This window comes from Mytilus galloprovincialis, chromosome 2, assembly GCF_965363235.1.
Source record: "Mytilus galloprovincialis chromosome 2, xbMytGall1.hap1.1, whole genome shotgun sequence".
Classification (NCBI taxonomy): domain Eukaryota; kingdom Metazoa; phylum Mollusca; class Bivalvia; order Mytilida; family Mytilidae; genus Mytilus; species Mytilus galloprovincialis.
The window spans coordinates 55,438,030-55,456,308 of NC_134839.1; the positions used below are offsets into that span (position 1 = coordinate 55,438,030).

General features: G+C 31.9%; 1 protein-coding gene across 3 annotated transcripts in view; it reads right to left on the reverse strand.

Annotated features, from left to right (window-relative positions):
- Positions 1–2,482: 2,482 nt before the first annotated feature.
- LOC143063886 (FIGNL1-interacting regulator of recombination and mitosis-like) overlaps positions 2,483–18,279 on the reverse strand; it is a 132,246-nt gene continuing 116,449 nt past the window's right edge. For 2 of the 3 annotated variants that reach the window (XM_076236314.1, XM_076236315.1), the window contains exons 22-24: positions 16,585–16,776; positions 3,867–3,962; positions 2,483–2,733 (exon numbers count right to left, since the gene is read on the reverse strand). In XM_076236314.1, coding sequence (XP_076092429.1) covers positions 2,536–2,733; positions 3,867–3,962; positions 16,585–16,776 — 486 coding nt within the window. In that variant the 3' untranslated portion in view covers positions 2,483–2,535. The remainder of the gene's footprint in view (positions 2,734–3,866; positions 3,963–16,584; positions 16,777–18,279) is intronic. The other variant, XM_076236316.1, reaches the window with a different exon arrangement.

The following is an 18,279-nucleotide window of genomic DNA, read 5'->3' on the forward strand; positions in this document are numbered from 1 at the left end:
ATAATGCCCCTCTACTACCGTAGGTGGGGCATAAAAACGAAGAGACAGATGCCATATCAAAAGAGCTGTACATAATTTGACTCCTTACAAGATCAATTATATATACTGCTTACCTTTCTAACTAAAGTGTCAAGACAAATTTGTCCAATTTTCATTTGATACTAGTATGGGTTTGATATCGTATTTTAAGTGTATTTGCATTTTCTCCTACTTTCATCTTTTTAGATAATATAAATTGTCCATTAATCTAGACTGATCCAATCCGTCAAGGGGTAAATATTCCAGTGAGTAAATACAACAGGAATAGTCTGCAAAGTGACGAAAAAAAAATTGGAAGTCACTAGACTGAAACTGTATCCTTTGATATCTTGCTATTTCTTTATCCTAGGATCCATTTATTTTGCAAAACTCTTAAAACGGTTCTTTATTGTGCAGAGAAATTATCAGTTAGACCATTCAAAGAGCTAAAATGAGGGTTAAGAAAAGAACGTGACTCTACTTGATGACCTCAAAAACTTCTGTCTTAAATATGCAGATTATAGATCAACTTAGCTCACAAATTTGTTTTAGAAATAAGTTCGAATTTAAACAAAACAATAATCAAAATAGAATCAAGCAGATTGAGAGATAAACCCTTTTCTACCTTTTTTGTTATGATTGTTGGAAAAAAAGTAAGTACTAAGTATTTTATCGATATTCAGATCTCATCAATGAAAATAAATTAACTATTTAAGGTTACAAACAAAAATTGAGGGAATTGCCTAAACTTCAGTGTCCACAAATTTGAGCAATAACGATATACATCAAAAGATGCACTAAGAAATGGACAATTAGATACACCTACTCTTTATACAAATTTTCCTCATTCTAAACAAAGACTAAACAAGAATGTGTCCAAAGTACACGGATGCCCCACTCGCACTATGTTCCATGGACCGTGAAATTTGGTAATAATCTAATTTGGCATTAAAATTAGAAAGATTATACTATAAGGAACATATTGTACTAAGTTTCAAGTTGATTGGACTTCAGCTTCATCAAAAACTACCTTGACCAAAAACTTTAATCTGAAACGCCCACTTTCATTTTCTATGTTCAGTGGACTGTGAAATTGGGGTCAAAAGTCTAATTTGCTTTAAAATTAGAAAGATCATATCATAACCAACAAGTGTACTAAGTTTCAATTTGATTGGACTTCAGCTTCATCAAAAACTACCTTGACCAAAAACTTTAACCTGAACGGACGCGCAGACGAACGGACGGATGAACAAACCGAGCCGCAGACGAGAAAACATAATGCCCCTCTATTATCGTAGGTGGGGCATAAAAAATAGTTTGTTTCAGAAAAAAATGCAGCTTATTAAAAACAAAAAAAGTCAGGATTTCCACCTTAAACTTTTAATGAGATGACAACCTTTTGCTGAATAATTTAACATTTGTTGCTTCTATTTTCATTTAGTATTTATCGTCAAGACAAAAGAGACGATTTCAATTTAACAATTGTGAACTTTCCAATTCTGTGAATCAACAATCAGCTTTTTCACATATTAAGTATGCACATTTTTTTCCTAGTTGATATGATATTGCAGGACTTTCATTTCCTCTCATGATTTTATTTATAGCGGATTCTTGTCTACTAGGAAGCTTTTCAATCAAGAATTCTAAATAGTCAAGTTAGTTATACCCTTGAAAGTTTTACAAATGCTATCATGGTTTAGTTATTATTGAATATCTGTGTCACTAATGACCATGCTTAAGTCCACTGGTTGACATAATCATTTCCTTGATTGTGACATTATCAAATGCTGTTTATCACCAAGTTTTTACTTGCAATAACTAACACAGCATGAACTGCTTAGGTTAGGATTGGGTTGGGTGCCTGCAAACATGTTTAACCTACCACATTCTGTTTGTGCTCTTCACAAGTCAGGAGCTTGTTATTCAGTGGTTGTTGTTTGCTGCTGTGTTACATATTTATTTTTCATTCATCATTTTAGACATATATAAGGCAGTTTTCTCGCTTGAATTGTTTTAATTGTTTTCCTGTGTACCGTTTTTTAGACTGTTGTCTTTTCTTCTTATTGTGTAGTGTTTCTCTATTGAACTAGTGATTTTTTATTGACCCTCAGTGGGTTTTTTTTCGTTTTATAGACTTATTCATGTAAACTTGTTTTTTTCTAATTGTTAGTTATATGTTTGAAGTGAATATTATTCATATAAATAGTTTTGATTTTTTTTACATTGTCATTTCAGGGCCTTTTATAGATGACTATGCTGTATAGGCATTGCTCATTGTTGAAGGCTGTACAGTGACCTATAGCTGTTAATCTCTGTGTCATTTTGGTCAGTTGTCTCATTGGCAATCATACCACACCTTCTTTTTGATACAACAAAAATGGGTCAATTTCAATAGAACACAGCTCTCCTTTACTGAAGTGTGTTTTTGGTAGCTATGGCAACCAAAAGTATTATAAGAATCAAACAAGATCTCAACATATTTTTATAAACATATTCACACAAATTTTGAACACATAATTATAGTTTGTCTAATCCTTTTTTATCAAGAAAAGAACCAATCAAATTCCTAGTTTCCTTAAGTCTCATAATCAGCTGGTTTGGTATAGCATCTTTGTTCTCTTGTAATCCTTGGCAGCAGCTCAGAAGCAGGTCTATCAATTGTTGCTGATTTTCAGATTTCCCACAATCCTCAGTTCTAGGACGTTTACTTGATGGCTGTGAAAGAAACAAAAAATACTATTGAATGCTTGCACCGTGAAATATTTGTTGTTTGAGCAATTTTAACATATTTTCTATTTGCCAGGAAACAAATTTGAAAATATACCAAAAGTATGAAAATGATGAAGAAATATATAACTTGTGTGCCAAGTACATATTCAACTATGGCCGATCAGAGTAGGAAGATTTTGAAAATGAATATCCTGTCATAGAAACACCTGAAAATAAATCATTTTTCAAAAGACAGGATGAAAATTAAAATTCTGCACTAAATAGTCAATCTGCCAAAAATCACCCCCACTCCCACCAGAGAAACTGCTTATTCAAATTTGAAAATGATTTGTTCAATTGGTACAACATTATCTCATAAAACCAACATACAACTTCTTTTTTCCTTCATGTTTAACTAAGGCATTATGCAATCTCCTTCTAACCATACAAAACATATCTTATTTCTAGCAAATTTAGTTGATTATTGATTATATGTGTACTTGATACATACAAGTAGAAAACTTTGACAAGCTTTAAGTGTTTCACACCCTCCAACAGTTATAAATGACAGTGCAGCTGTCGTTTGTTGTTAACACATATCTAAAAAAGCTTTAATGTGACAGCCTGTAAAACATTAACATTTGAATAATTGGAATCTGCCTTATATTTTTGCTTAAGGGTGTCAAATATCTTGTTGTCAATGCAAATAACTGCCAAAATAGCCCCATTTTGAAAACCTGTCATTACTATATAAGTATGAGCCATGGCAAAATTATCAATAAAGTCATATGAATGGGAGTTTTTTTATATTATTATTGTCTGGAAGTTATTAAACCAATGGATTTATATACATGTATACTATACTAATTTGTTTCATTGGCAATCATACCAAATCTTTTTTAAGTACTCTATGCAGGATTCTTTACACTTATTTTGAATTCATAACATAATCTACAAAAAAGTATTTCATTTTGTGAAAAATTTAACTGTTAATTAATAAACAATCAACCCAGAATCATGAAACATGTGAAAAAAAGTAATAAACAGGCTATTATTTAAACTTAATTATGGAATTTGCACTATTTCTTGTGCTTGAAATTTTTAATAAATTCCATGTTTATTATTTATAATTTCTATACCTCTTGTCCGCCATCATCCCTCTCATCCTCTTCATCTGTATTGTTTAGCAAATTTATCAAATAATCTTTTCTTTTCACAGCTGATGGAAATGGAGTCTTCAAAGAAAAATTAAATTATTTAATGTAGAGTTTACAGAATATCACATATTCTGAAACAGTGCTATTTGTGCACTCTAAATGCATTAACTATACTGTGGATTCATTTATTTTTCGTGGGTACCAATTTTCATGGATTGATGAAAACTTGCATTATCGTGGATATTTGATTTCATGGTTGTGCCAAACGCTGTATATAAAGCCTCTTGAAAATATGTTATTCCTTGAGCATTTCAATTCGTGGTTTACCTGTACCCACAAAAACCATGAAAATTGGTATCCAATGAAAAACAATGAATGCACAGTATTTATATGACAGCTTTACACATTTGCTGACAGTATAAAGCCTTTTTTATGACCAGGCTTTGGGTGATTGATATTATCAATCAGCAGTAGTTGATTATAGTTTACTGAGTCTCTTAAAATTGATGAACATTTTAATAGTTTTACAGATTGTCAGAAAATGGTATTTTTATTTTCGAAACAAGATATTATAAGATTATGTGTCAAAACCATTCTTAAACGACGCCGAGAAGTTTTATAATGTAAATAATAATTAAATACTTTTGTTGTATGATTTTTTCCATTCAGGTTTAATATTTATTATGTACATATACATATTCTTTTAAGTGATTATCGTCTCTCATAAATCTGTACAGATTGGCTTATGTATACAAAATGTATCTTTTATAAATGTATTGTGTAATTTTAAACATAAGGTGAGACGTAAATAAAATATTGAATTGAATTGAATTAAATTCAAATAATCATTGTAATCATTAATCAGCCAATAATCTGATTACAAATAAATTAATTTAATCAATTACTTTCAAAATATCCTGTAAATCCTGATTACTTTTTTATTACATTCTTATTGCTATATAAACAAGAATGTGTCCAAAGTACACGAATGCCCCACTCGCACTATCATTTTCCATGTTCAATGGACCGTGAAATTGGATAAAAAATATAATTAGGCATTAAAATTAGAAAGATAATATCATAGGGAACATGTGTACTAAGTTTCAAGTTGATTGGACTTCAACTTCATCAAAAACTACCTTGACCAAAAACTTTAACCTGAAACATGCACCTTCATTTTCTATGTTCAGTGGACTGTGAATTGGGGTCAAAAGTTTAATTTGGCTTTAAAATTAGAAAGATCATATCATAAGGAACATGTGTACTAAGTTTCAAGTTGATTGGACTTCAACTTCATCAAAAACTACCTTGACCAAAAACTTTAACCTGAAGCGGGACAGACGGACGAACGAACAGACGAACGAACGGACAGACAGACAGCGGGACGAACGGACGCACAGACCAGAAAACATAATGCCCCTCTACTATCGTAGGTGGGGCATAAAAATCTAAAATTGTGTTTAAGGTCAATATGTTATACCTTAAATTTTGTTACTCATATTTAATAAATGTTTTTAAACTTGTTAAAATAGATTTGTTAACTTAAAGCATTTTTATTGAATTATTAACTTCAGTCAAAAATAAATTGTTACAACAATGAAAGCCATCATTAGCCTAATGTATAAAACATTAGATAGTGATTGATTTATTGTTGGTTGCTTAACGTCCAGTGGCAAATATTTCATGCATATTCAGGACAAGAACAAGTTCACAATAAATACAATAGGTAGGTCTGGTCATTATAGAGGCCATTCGGGACTGCCACAAGAAAATGAGGGTTTTTTGGATAGGGACAGACATTTTGCCTTGCAACAGGCAACCTCCGTACCACTCAAAGAGTTGTTGCAAGGGTTCTTAAAGTGCAAAGAGCGTGGCACTCTCTTTACAAGAGGCATCGGATTTAACGTCCCCATTCCGACCGGACGTGACTGCGAACTTGATACATTCCGCACAGTCAAACGGATGCCCGACTTCGGTAAGCGTTTTACTGCCGGTCGGGAGAAGACCAAGTGACCATATTTCTATTCCCCAGTCACCCTTGGAGTTATTAGATAGTGTACATATGTTATATTCTAGTTATACTTTTCTTTAACCTTCATTTATTATCCTTTGTAAGTATTGTGATTATTGTAACCTTCTTATTAACAGATCTAGATAGGAGACCAATTCAGGTCTGTTTTTATCGCAATTATCAGTTTTTTGTAGCTATAGGGAAATGTGTAACCAAGAAATCCACAGTCTAAAACTAGGAGACTGATATGAGGATTCAGTCACAACTAAATGTTAAACCTAAATAACTATGCACCATAAAGTAGCAGTTATACACAGAAGATTAATTCCACTTAGTATATAATTTATTTCCAAGACTGGAACTTGTCACCAAGCCTGTGACTTCCAAACTTATATCTTTTACAATCATTTGATAATATATATATACGAGAATTAAACAATTAGCTAAGATCAATTATTACATAATGTGTTGACAAATATAAACAAGTTATTATCAAGATAAAGAAAGATAAATAATTAAAACAACTCTTTTAGCAATGTCTCTAATTTAAGAAGGATAAAGGATTAAGCCCTGAGGCATTATTGTCACTTTGATTATAATATCCATTATCAATTAGATATATAGTAACTTATTGTCCAGGTAGAATATATAATATAAAACATAATTAATGATGAATTCTTTGAGTCTCAAACATTAGCATTAAACATCTGAAAGTCATTTTAACTCTGTCATACATTTCTCCCCGCCGACTAAAACATTTCCACATGTTTTTGAATAACATCTTAAAATGTATTTTTGGAAACACGAGATTTGCGTTTTGAATTTTTTGAACTACTTTTGGTTGAATGTTTTGAATTTTGGTTTTGAATCAATCTGTCAACAATATCCATTGGAGACATACGTGTCTCTGTATTAAGTCTAGTTCCTTGTTTCTCGATGGTTGAATTTTCACATTGAACTGATGTCAGATGTTCCATTTTACTTTTTAGAGTCTTATTTTCTTCTTCAAGTTTTGAAACTAATTTTAGATGAGTGTCACTTTGTTCTTCCAGTATTTTGTCCACATCTTTGTTCGTAATAAAATATGTTTCCTCACCATCGGAATCAAACATCATATTTTCTTCTTCTATCTCTTTATATTCCTCTAGTTCCTCTAATAGTTCACTGTTCCTTTTAGTAAGTTCTTCCAGTATTTGATTTCTTACAGTTTCTGACTCTTTGTATTGGTCTACAGTTATTGAGAGTTTCTCATTTTCCTGCTTCAACTCTGATGTTTGGTCAATGAATTTGGTAATTATTCGCCTAGCTTGAATTATTTCATTTACCAATTTTTCTAATTGAGACTGTAGTTCATTGACACGATCTTGCTGGTTAATTTGATCATCCTTGAATTTCTTTTTAACATTTTTCAGTTCTGTTTTAATAACACATGTAACATCCAAATATTTAACAAAATTTGTATCCTTTAAGTTGGAAAATGGCAGTTCACGACATGTTTTCTTGTTCTGAATGTATGTGTCCATTCTCTTCTTGTCTCTTTGAATTTGCCTTCCAGACTTCTGATGACATTTCAATGCATTTAGTTCCAATTTTCGTACATCACTGGTTTTGCACATCCTTGCATAATGTCCTATTTTCTTACACTTATAGCAACTCCTAGTTAATGAATAACATATTTTATATAAATGTTTATTTCCACATCTTCCACATGTTGGTATTGTTGGTAGCTGGCAAGGAAAATAGTTCCATTGTCTCCGCTGTGGTTGAAATGAGTAGTTCATACTTTCACTAAACAAAGTTTTTTCTTCTTGGGGGGTAACTCGCTGTGCTGCTGAGGTTGCCGGAAAAGGCGGTCCTCGACCATGTGTAACCAAGAAATCCACAGTCTAAAACTAGGAGACTGATATGAGGATTCGGTCACAACTAAATGTTAAACCTAAATAACTATGCACCATAAAGTAGCAGTTATACACAGAAGATTAATTCCACTTAGTATATAATTTATTTCCAAGACTGGAACTTGTCACCAAGCCTGTGACTTCCAAACTTATATCTTTTACAATCATTTGATAATATATATATACGAGAATTAAACAATTAGCTAAGATCAATTATTACATAATGTGTTGACAAATATAAACAAGTTATTATCAAGATAAAGAAAGATAAATAATTAAAACAACTCTTTTAGCAATGTCTCTAATTTAAGAAGGATAAAGGATTAAGCCCTGAGGCATTATTGTCACTTTGATTATAATATCCATTATCAATTAGATATATAGTAACTTATTGTCCAGGTAGAATATATAATATAAAACATAATTAATGATGAATTCTTTGAGTCTCAAACATTAGCATTAAACATCTGAAAGTCATTTTAACTCTGTCATACATTTCTCCCCGCCGACTAAAACATTTCCACATGTTTTTGAATAACATCTTAAAATGTATTTTTGGAAACACGAGATTTGCGTTTTGAATTTTTTGAACTACTTTTGGTTGAATGTTTTGAATTTTGGTTTTGAATCAATCTGTCAACAATATCCATTGGAGACATACGTGTCTCTGTATTAAGTCTAGTTCCTTGTTTCTCGATGGTTGAATTTTCACATTGAACTGATGTCAGATGTTCCATTTTACTTTTTAGAGTCTTATTTTCTTCTTCAAGTTTTGAAACTAATTTTAGATGAGTGTCACTTTGTTCTTCCAGTATTTTGTCCACATCTTTGTTCGTAATAAAATATGTTTCCTCACCATCGGAATCAAACATCATATTTTCTTCTTCTATCTCTTTATATTCCTCTAGTTCCTCTAATAGTTCACTGTTCCTTTTAGTAAGTTCTTCCAGTATTTGATTTCTTACAGTTTCTGACTCTTTGTATTGGTCTACAGTTATTGAGAGTTTCTCATTTTCCTGCTTCAACTCTGATGTTTGGTCAATGAATTTGGTAATTATTCGCCTAGCTTGAATTATTTCATTTACCAATTTTTCTAATTGAGACTGTAGTTCATTGACACGATCTTGCTGGTTAATTTGATCATCCTTGAATTTCTTTTTAACATTTTTCAGTTCTGTTTTAATAACACATGTAACATCCAAATATTTAACAAAATTTGTATCCTTTAAGTTGGAAAATGGCAGTTCACGACATGTTTTCTTGTTCTGAATGTATGTGTCCATTCTCTTCTTGTCTCTTTGAATTTGCCTTCCAGACTTCTGATGACATTTCAATGCATTTAGTTCCAATTTTCGTACATCACTGGTTTTGCACATCCTTGCATAATGTCCTATTTTCTTACACTTATAGCAACTCCTAGTTAATGAATAACATATTTTATATAAATGTTTATTTCCACATCTTCCACATGTTGGTATTGTTGGTAACTGGCAAGGAAAATAGTTCCATTGTCTCCGCTGTGGTTGAAATGAGTAGTTCATACTTTCACTAAACAAAGTTTTTTCTTCTTGGGGGGTAACTCGCTGTGCTGCTGAGGTTGCCGGAAAAGGCGGTCCTCGACCATGTGTAACCAAGAAATCCACAGTCTAAAACTAGGAGACTGATATGAGGATTCGGTCACAACTAAATGTTAAACCTAAATAACTATGCACCATAAAGTAGCAGTTATACACAGAAGATTAATTCCACTTAGTATATAATTTATTTCCAAGACTGGAACTTGTCACCAAGCCTGTGACTTCCAAACTTATATCTTTTACAATCATTTGATAATATATATATACGAGAATTAAACAATTAGCTAAGATCAATTATTACATAATGTGTTGACAAATATAAACAAGTTATTATCAAGATAAAGAAAGATAAATAATTAAAACAACTCTTTTAGCAATGTCTCTAATTTAAGAAGGATAAAGGATTAAGCCCTGAGGCATTATTGTCACTTTGATTATAATATCCATTATCAATTAGATATATAGTAACTTATTGTCCAGGTAGAATATATAATATAAAACATAATTAATGATGAATTCTTTGAGTCTCAAACATTAGCATTAAACATCTGAAAGTCATTTTAACTCTGTCATACATTTCTCCCCGTCCGACTAAAACATTTCCACAAGTTTTTGAATAACATCTTAAAATGTATTTTTGGAAACACGAGATTTGCGTTTTGAATTTTTTGAACTACTTTTGGTTGAATGTTTTGAATTTTGGTTTTGAATCAATCTGTCAACAATATCCATTGGAGACATACGTGTCTCTGTATTAAGTCTAGTTCCTTGTTTCTCGATGGTTGAATTTTCACATTGAACTGATGTCAGATGTTCCATTTTACTTTTTAGAGTCTTATTTTCTTCTTCAAGTTTTGAAACTAATTTTAGATGAGTGTCACTTTGTTCTTCCAGTATTTTGTCCACATCTTTGTTCGTAATAAAATATGTTTCCTCACCATCGGAATCAAACATCATATTTTCTTCTTCTATCTCTTTATATTCCTCTAGTTCCTCTAATAGTTCACTGTTCCTTTTAGTAAGTTCTTCCAGTATTTGATTTCTTACAGTTTCTGACTCTTTGTATTGGTCTACAGTTATTGAGAGTTTCTCATTTTCCTGCTTCAACTCTGATGTTTGGTCAATGAATTTGGTAATTATTCGCCTAGCTTGAATTATTTCATTTACCAATTTTTCTAATTGAGACTGTAGTTCATTGACACGATCTTGCTGGTTAATTTGATCATCCTTGAATTTCTTTTTAACATTTTTCAGTTCTGTTTTAATAACACATGTAACATCCAAATATTTAACAAAATTTGTATCCTTTAAGTTGGAAAATGGCAGTTCACGACATGTTTTCTTGTTCTGAATGTATGTGTCCATTCTCTTCTTGTCTCTTTGAATTTGCCTTCCAGACTTCTGATGACATTTCAATGCATTTAGTTCCAATTTTCGTACATCACTGGTTTTGCACATCCTTGCATAATGTCCTATTTTCTTACACTTATAGCAACTCCTAGTTAATGAATAACATATTTTATATAAATGTTTATTTCCACATCTTCCACATGTTGGTATTGTTGGTAACTGGCAAGGAAAATAGTTCCATTGTCTCCGCTGTGGTTGAAATGAGTAGTTCATACTTTCACTAAACAAAGTTTTTTCTTCTTGGGGGGTAACTCGCTGTGCTGCTGAGGTTGCCGGAAAAGGCGGTCCTCGACCATGTGTAACCAAGAAATCCACAGTCTAAAACTAGGAGACTGATATGAGGATTCGGTCACAACTAAATGTTAAACCTAAATAACCATGCACCATAAACTAGCAGTTATACACAGAAGATTAATTCCACTTAGTATATAATTTATTTCCAAGACTGGAACTTGTCACCAAGCCTGTGACTTCCAAACTTATATCTTTTACAATCATTTGATAATATATATATATATATGAGAATTAAACAATTAGCTAAGATCAATTATTACATAATGTGTTGACAAATATAAACAAGTTATTATCAAGATAAAGAAAGATAAATAATTAAAACAACTCTTTTAGCAATGTCTCTAATTTAAGAAGGATAAAGGATTAAGCCCTGAGGCATTATTGTCACTTTGATTATAATGTCCATTATCAATTAGATATATAGTAACTTATTGTCCAGGTAGAATATATAATATAAAACATAATTAATGATGAATTCTTTGAGTCTCAAACATTAGCATTAAACATCTGAAAGTCATTTTAACTCTGTCATAAATACAATATCAGATAAAAGATACCCCAGACATGTGAAAATTTATCTAATTAGCAAACACAAGACGCTGTCAGAGTGACAGCAAAACAATCTCCTGCAGAGATTGAACCCTGATCAGTTGAGAAAGTATGAACACAACATTTAAGCTTAAAACAGATAAAAATACTTATCAAATAAAAGGAAAAACAAGATGTGTCAAAGCAACACAAATGGCCCCGTCTCAAAATGTTGAAAAATTGGCAATTTCAATAACACATGTGGACACAAATATGATGGTAGTCTGACATGTCAAAAATCAGCTCAAAATCTGGAAGAGTATAGAAAAAAGGTCTGTATAACTGTGATTTTCAAAATTGTTAACCCTTAATTTTGGCAAAAATTAGCAGAGCAAAACGAAATTTAAACTTGATTTGCAACTCATCATAGTTAGCTCACATACAAAAAAATCAGCCCAATATCTGAAAGCATTTAGAAAAAAAGTCTGTAAAAAAATGCGATTTTTCAAAAATTTATTAAAGTCCAAAGCCCAAAATTACAGCAAATTTATCCGAGTGAAACAAAATTTAAACTTGATCTGTAACTCATCGTCGGTAACTCATACACTAAAATATCAGCCCAATATCTGAAAGCACTTAGAAAAACAGTCCGTATAACTGTGATTTTCAACAATTTATCAAAGTCCATATCCCGTAATTTCGGCAAAAATTAGCCAAGCGGAACAAACTTAAACTTGATCTCTAACTCATCTTGGTTAACTCATATGCCAAAAATTATCCCAATATCTGAAAGTGTTTAGAAAAAAAGTCTGTGCAACTGTGCTTTTCAACAATTTATCAAAGTCCAAAGCCCGTAAATTTGGTAAAAATTAGCAGGGCAAAACGAAGCTTAATCTTGATCTGTAACTCATCATGGTTAACTCACATACCAAAAATCAGCCCATTATCGTAAGGCATTTAGAAAAAACTCTGTATAATGGTTTGTTGCGAAATGACGGAATTTCCTACAAGGGTAAAACTATACATGCTATATGGCACCGACAACTTCGTTGCAGGGTCATAAAAATCAGTAGGTTCATGTTTCTAGTTTCCTTTCAAAATATGACAAAAATTTCATACAAAGCCATCATGGTTAGAATATTTTTGTTCAACAGGAATCTGATGAAAGACTAATTTAGAAATTACTACACTGATTAGCATGTTCAAATGAAACTTGATAACAAATTCTAGGAAGCTCTGATTTCTAGTCCTTGAGAAAATATGACAGAAATTTCATGGGACTAATGGACATATGGACAAACAGGGTAGAAATAGTATACCTCTGACCTTTGGAACAGGTCTTATAATTTAGATAGCATGTGTAAAGTGGACTTCAAGGAGTTGCATATTAACAAAGTACAATGACAGAAGTGATCACAATGTCTTGCCCAAGCTGGAGGCTGTCATGATACAAAATAACATAATAATTTATGGCGTATGAATAATATTTTACACTGTCCACACTAGGGACTACATTTGTAGACAACAAAAAACAAATGACGATAATAGTTATCAAAGGTACCAGGATTATAATTTAATACGCCAGACGTCCATTTCGTCTACATAAGACTCATCAGTGACGCTCAGATCAAAATAGTTGTAAAGCCAATCAAGTACAACGTTGAAGAGCATTGATAACTGTGTCCCTGGACTTAATGCATTGTTTTAGTTGGATGCTCCCATTTTTTAAACAGTTATCAAGTTTTTGTTTATGTGAGAATTTCTCATGATAATAATTCTCAAGAACAAATTTTTCTGTCTCCTGTGTCCATATTACACCCTTAACATATGTTATTTTCATCATTTTGACCTCTTTTATTTTTTTGACAAGTGTTCACAAAAAAAAATTAATAAAAAAATATCCAAATGATAAAAGGAAATATGTCAAAAATAAACATGAAGGAAGAGACAGATAATTTGATCCAATAATTCACCAAACTTCACATTCAGCTTCATGGTTTCAAATATATTTCCTGAAGTGTCACTAAACCTGATTTCAACATCAAGTATTGAATATATTTCTTACTTTCCATAGTCTGCATCATCATGTTAATAGTTTATTTTAATGAAAAACTAATAACAGTGTTTGTAAAAATACCAATCATTTCTCTGTAGCTTATTGATAAATTCAACAGGTTATTCAAATGCATATGAAGAAGTTATTAATAAATATTAATAAAAATATATTACGGAGTACAAATATGTCGAGTAATTGATTTGATAACAACACAGAGATGTCAGCATATATTCCAGAAACTGCTGGGTTATATACATTTGTTTTATGAACACAATTGGAACCTTGATAACATCAGCATAACTAATGTAACTTAACACAGTCTAAATCTATATAGAACAGATGAAGAATGTCAGTTGCTTGAAAAGCCTAAATAACGATGAGTTTTCAAATTTAGCAATTGTTTATGAACTACTCTAACAGGAGCAATACATTTCTAGCAAAATTTACAATGTAAGGCAATGTTCATAAATTTTAAGGTTCTCAGATACTGTTAGTCTACCTAGTTTTAAAATTGGTTAAAGGGAGATAACTCTAACTATTTTGGACATTTTCTTGACTTGTATGCATAAAAAACTTGCAGCAGTCAACATACCTGTCAACTGACCCGTATTTTGCGGGTGTGACCCGAGATTTTCAAAATTCTGAGGGATCACAAGGGACACCCGCCGGGTCACTGAATAACCCGGGAATTCCGAAAATGACCCGTTTTCACCTGGATTTCTAACCCTAGAGAATGATTTCATAAGTGATTTTTCTTTGAAATACCAGCAAATTCGTAATTCTTCCATCAACAGAAGTTCAGCCAACTGTGTAGACTGTCAAATTAAGTAACCCATCAAGTGCATGGCTTCACTTGACAGCTTTGGTGTCAAACACACTGTTAATTAACACCAATTACCTTAGCTTTAGGTGGTAAATAAATTTCACTGTTGTCACGTTTTACAAACATTTTTCAACTGAGTTACTTCCCCTTTTTTGTCACCATTCAAAATTGTTCCTTATATTTACGTTTTTTGGGGTAAAAAAGATCAAATCTACTACAAATAAAAATTTAAATACATATTAAAATATAACTTTAAATTATAAAAAAAAAGTTGAAAATTATTTTTTTCACCTATACTTCCTTTAACTGTTTAACTTTATTTTACTATACTCTAATTATGAAAGATAACACAAACAGCTGATGAGCAAAGACTAAATAGCCAGTCACAACTTAAAAAGTAATAAAAATTAGCCAGTCACAACTTGAGGGTGAAATACTAGATATACAGATCAATGTAGAAATGTCAATGATTACATTAACCAAATAAAGAGGAGAGAGTGTCACAAAGTTATCAAAAGTTTTTCAAAGTGCAATGAAATAACATGTTTTGAAAACTTTTATTTAAATTATAACAAAATGTCCCCTAATTACTGAAATTCAGCTTGAAAAAGTTTGTACGAGTTATGACCTGAGATTTCATTCTTCAATGCAGGTCGTGACCTGCATTTTCATTGTCACAGGTTGACAGGTATGAGTTAAAATATGATCAAAATTAATTCCTGTGACCTCTAAAGATAAAATACTTTGAAAAAAAGAAAGATTTAAATATAATGCTCGTGTATCAGTTGATAAGACTAAAACAGGGACTTTTATAGTAATTAACCTCAGCAATGTCAATGAATTTAAACCAGGTTTTTGCGATCATATATTGGTATCATGTCATTGTTGTCGTTGTCCGAAGACGGATGGTTTCCGGATAATAACTTTAGTATTAGTTAATAGAAATCATTAAAATTTTAACAGAATGTTTATAACCACAATAGGAAGCTTGGGATTGATTTAAGGGGTTATGGTCCCTATGGTTTAGGAATTAGGGGCCCAGAGGCCCAAAACAAGCATTTATCTAGTGTCAGTACAAAAAGGTTTATAAGTATTTCAATTGTTCTGAAATCGTACCACAATGTTTAATACCATAAGTAGAAGGTTGGGATATATTTTGAGGGTTATGGGGCAAACAGTCTAGGAATAAAGGGCCAAAAAGGGGCCAAAAACAAGCATTTTTGTAGTTTCAAGACAATAAATTGGAGTTATATGGTAGTGGGGGCATCATCTGTGTCCCTTTGAATTTTCTCATTTCAGATTTCAGAAATTAAATCTGAATTTCTTCAAATATTATTTTTTTTGAGAGGATTAATATTCAACTGCATAGTGAATTGCTCAAAAGCAAAAAAAAAATTTTAAGTTCATTAGACCACATTCATTCTGTGTCAGAAACCTATGCTGTGTCAACTATTTAATCACAATCCAAATTCAGAGCTGTATCTAGATTGAATGTTGTGTCCATACTAGCCCCAACCGTTCAGGGTTCGATCTCTACGGTCATATAAAGCTGTGCCCTGCGGATCATCTGGTAAAATTAATTTTTCTGTAAATAGTTCAAAATATAAAATTGATTAAAATTTACAGCTTTTCATCACAGTATAATTTAGGCCGAAAAAATTCAAAACTGATATCCTTCTGCTCTGAAAACAAATGACACCCAAGAGAATCATTCGAAAAGAGATTGAAAATGTTGCTACATGTTAATTGATATGTCTGATCATCTTTTTCAAAGGATCATGTCTTGCTCTTTTTCTACCTATATAACATTTTACACAGAAATATATATATATATATAGTTTAAATAATAGAATTGCATATGTAAACATAATAAGTACCCTTCCTCATCAAGTTTTTAGAAGTTAGAATCGGAAATCCAGAATATTTAACATCAGAGACGGATTTAGGAGGGGAGGGGTTGATTATTTAGGAAATAACTAGAGCAGGCCCCTCTTTTGAAAATTTCAGGATCCACTACTGATGCCCAAAGTCCAAATCATCTATCCTGGTAAGACTCATAAAGTAAAATTAAATGTATCATTTCATTACTATTGCTATGCCTACCTTATTGAGGAATGCTACAACACTGTCCTGAATATTTGTATCATTCTGTATACACTGGGGAACTATGGACTCATGAACTGTGATCTCAGCAAACTTAGTAAATGTTTCTAACGCTTTGTGTTTTATAATACTATTAGTATCTGATAATAAACTGCTGAAAATCTCAGGGATTTTGTTTAATATTTGACTCTGCTGAAAAACAAGAAAAACCATAAATAGTCAAAATGATGGCAATTGAAACATTTGCTTGATTATGAATTTAACACTAACCTATACAACAAAATGCTTTCATTTCCAGTTTTTTTACCGATTTAATTTTCTAGCTGGTATCTATGGAAATCGATTTTTTGGCCACTGACTTTATTTGTAATGAGACTGAGAAAACTGAAAAAAGTATTCTTTATACTAAAATTCTATAATTATTTGAACAACTGAACACTACTTGTGGTAGAGGATAAGGGTATATGATTAATTGGTTCAACAATTTTGATAATTTTAATCAGTCGAGATAAAACAATCTAAAGTAGACAAGGTCATTTAAAAGGACAGGCCACAAAACAATATCTATAGATCTAGTATTACAAATATGTAAGGTTGTTAAAGTAAATTAGAAAGTGTTACTGCGGAAAATAAATAGAAACAAGAGTGCACACGCTGAAATGTCTCGCCTTCTAAACTAATCATTGATATTATGTTAATACATGTAGTCCTAAGTATAAAGCTAAGCTTTATTACAACTGTCACATAAACTTAACATTAACCAAGATAACTCAACAAAGACCAATGAATCTTGAAAATGAGGTCAAGGTCAGATGAACCATGCCAGGCAGACATGTACAGCTAACAATGCTTCTATACAACATATTATATAGTTGACCCATTACTTATAGTTTAAGAAAAATAGACCAAAACGCAAAAACTTAACACTGTGCAATGAACCGTGAAAATGAGGTCACAGTCAAATAAAACCTGCGAGACTGACATGAAGATCATAAAATATTTTCATACACCAAATATAGTCGACCTATATATATATATGGCATAAAGTATTAGATAAAAAGACCAAAAGTCAAAAACTTAACTTTGACCACTGAACCATGAAAATGAGGTCAAGGTCACATGACATCTGCCCGCTAGACATGTACACCTTACAATCATTCCATACAACAAATATAGTAGACCTATTGCATTTAGAATGAGAAAAACAGACCAAAACACAAAAATTTAACTATAACCACTGAACCATGAAAATGAGGTCAAGGTCAGATGACACCTGCCAGTTGGACATGTACACCTTACAGTCCTTCCATACACCGAATATACTAGCCCTATTGCTTATAGTATCTGAGATATGGACTTGACCACCAAAACTAAACCTTGTTCACTGATCCATGAAATGAGGTCGAGGTCAAGTGAAAACTGTCTGACAGACACGAGGACCTTGCAAGGTACGCACATATCAAATATAGTTATCCTATTACTTATAATAAGAGAGAATTCAACATTACAAAAAATTTGAACTTTTTTTTCAAGTGGTCACTGAACCATGAAAATGAGGTCAAGGACATTGGACATGTGACTGACGGAAACTTCGTTACATGAAGCATCCAGGTCTTCCACCTTCTAAAATATAAAGCTTTTAAGAAGTGAGCTAACGCTGTCGCCGCCGCATCACTATCCCTATGTCGAGCTTTC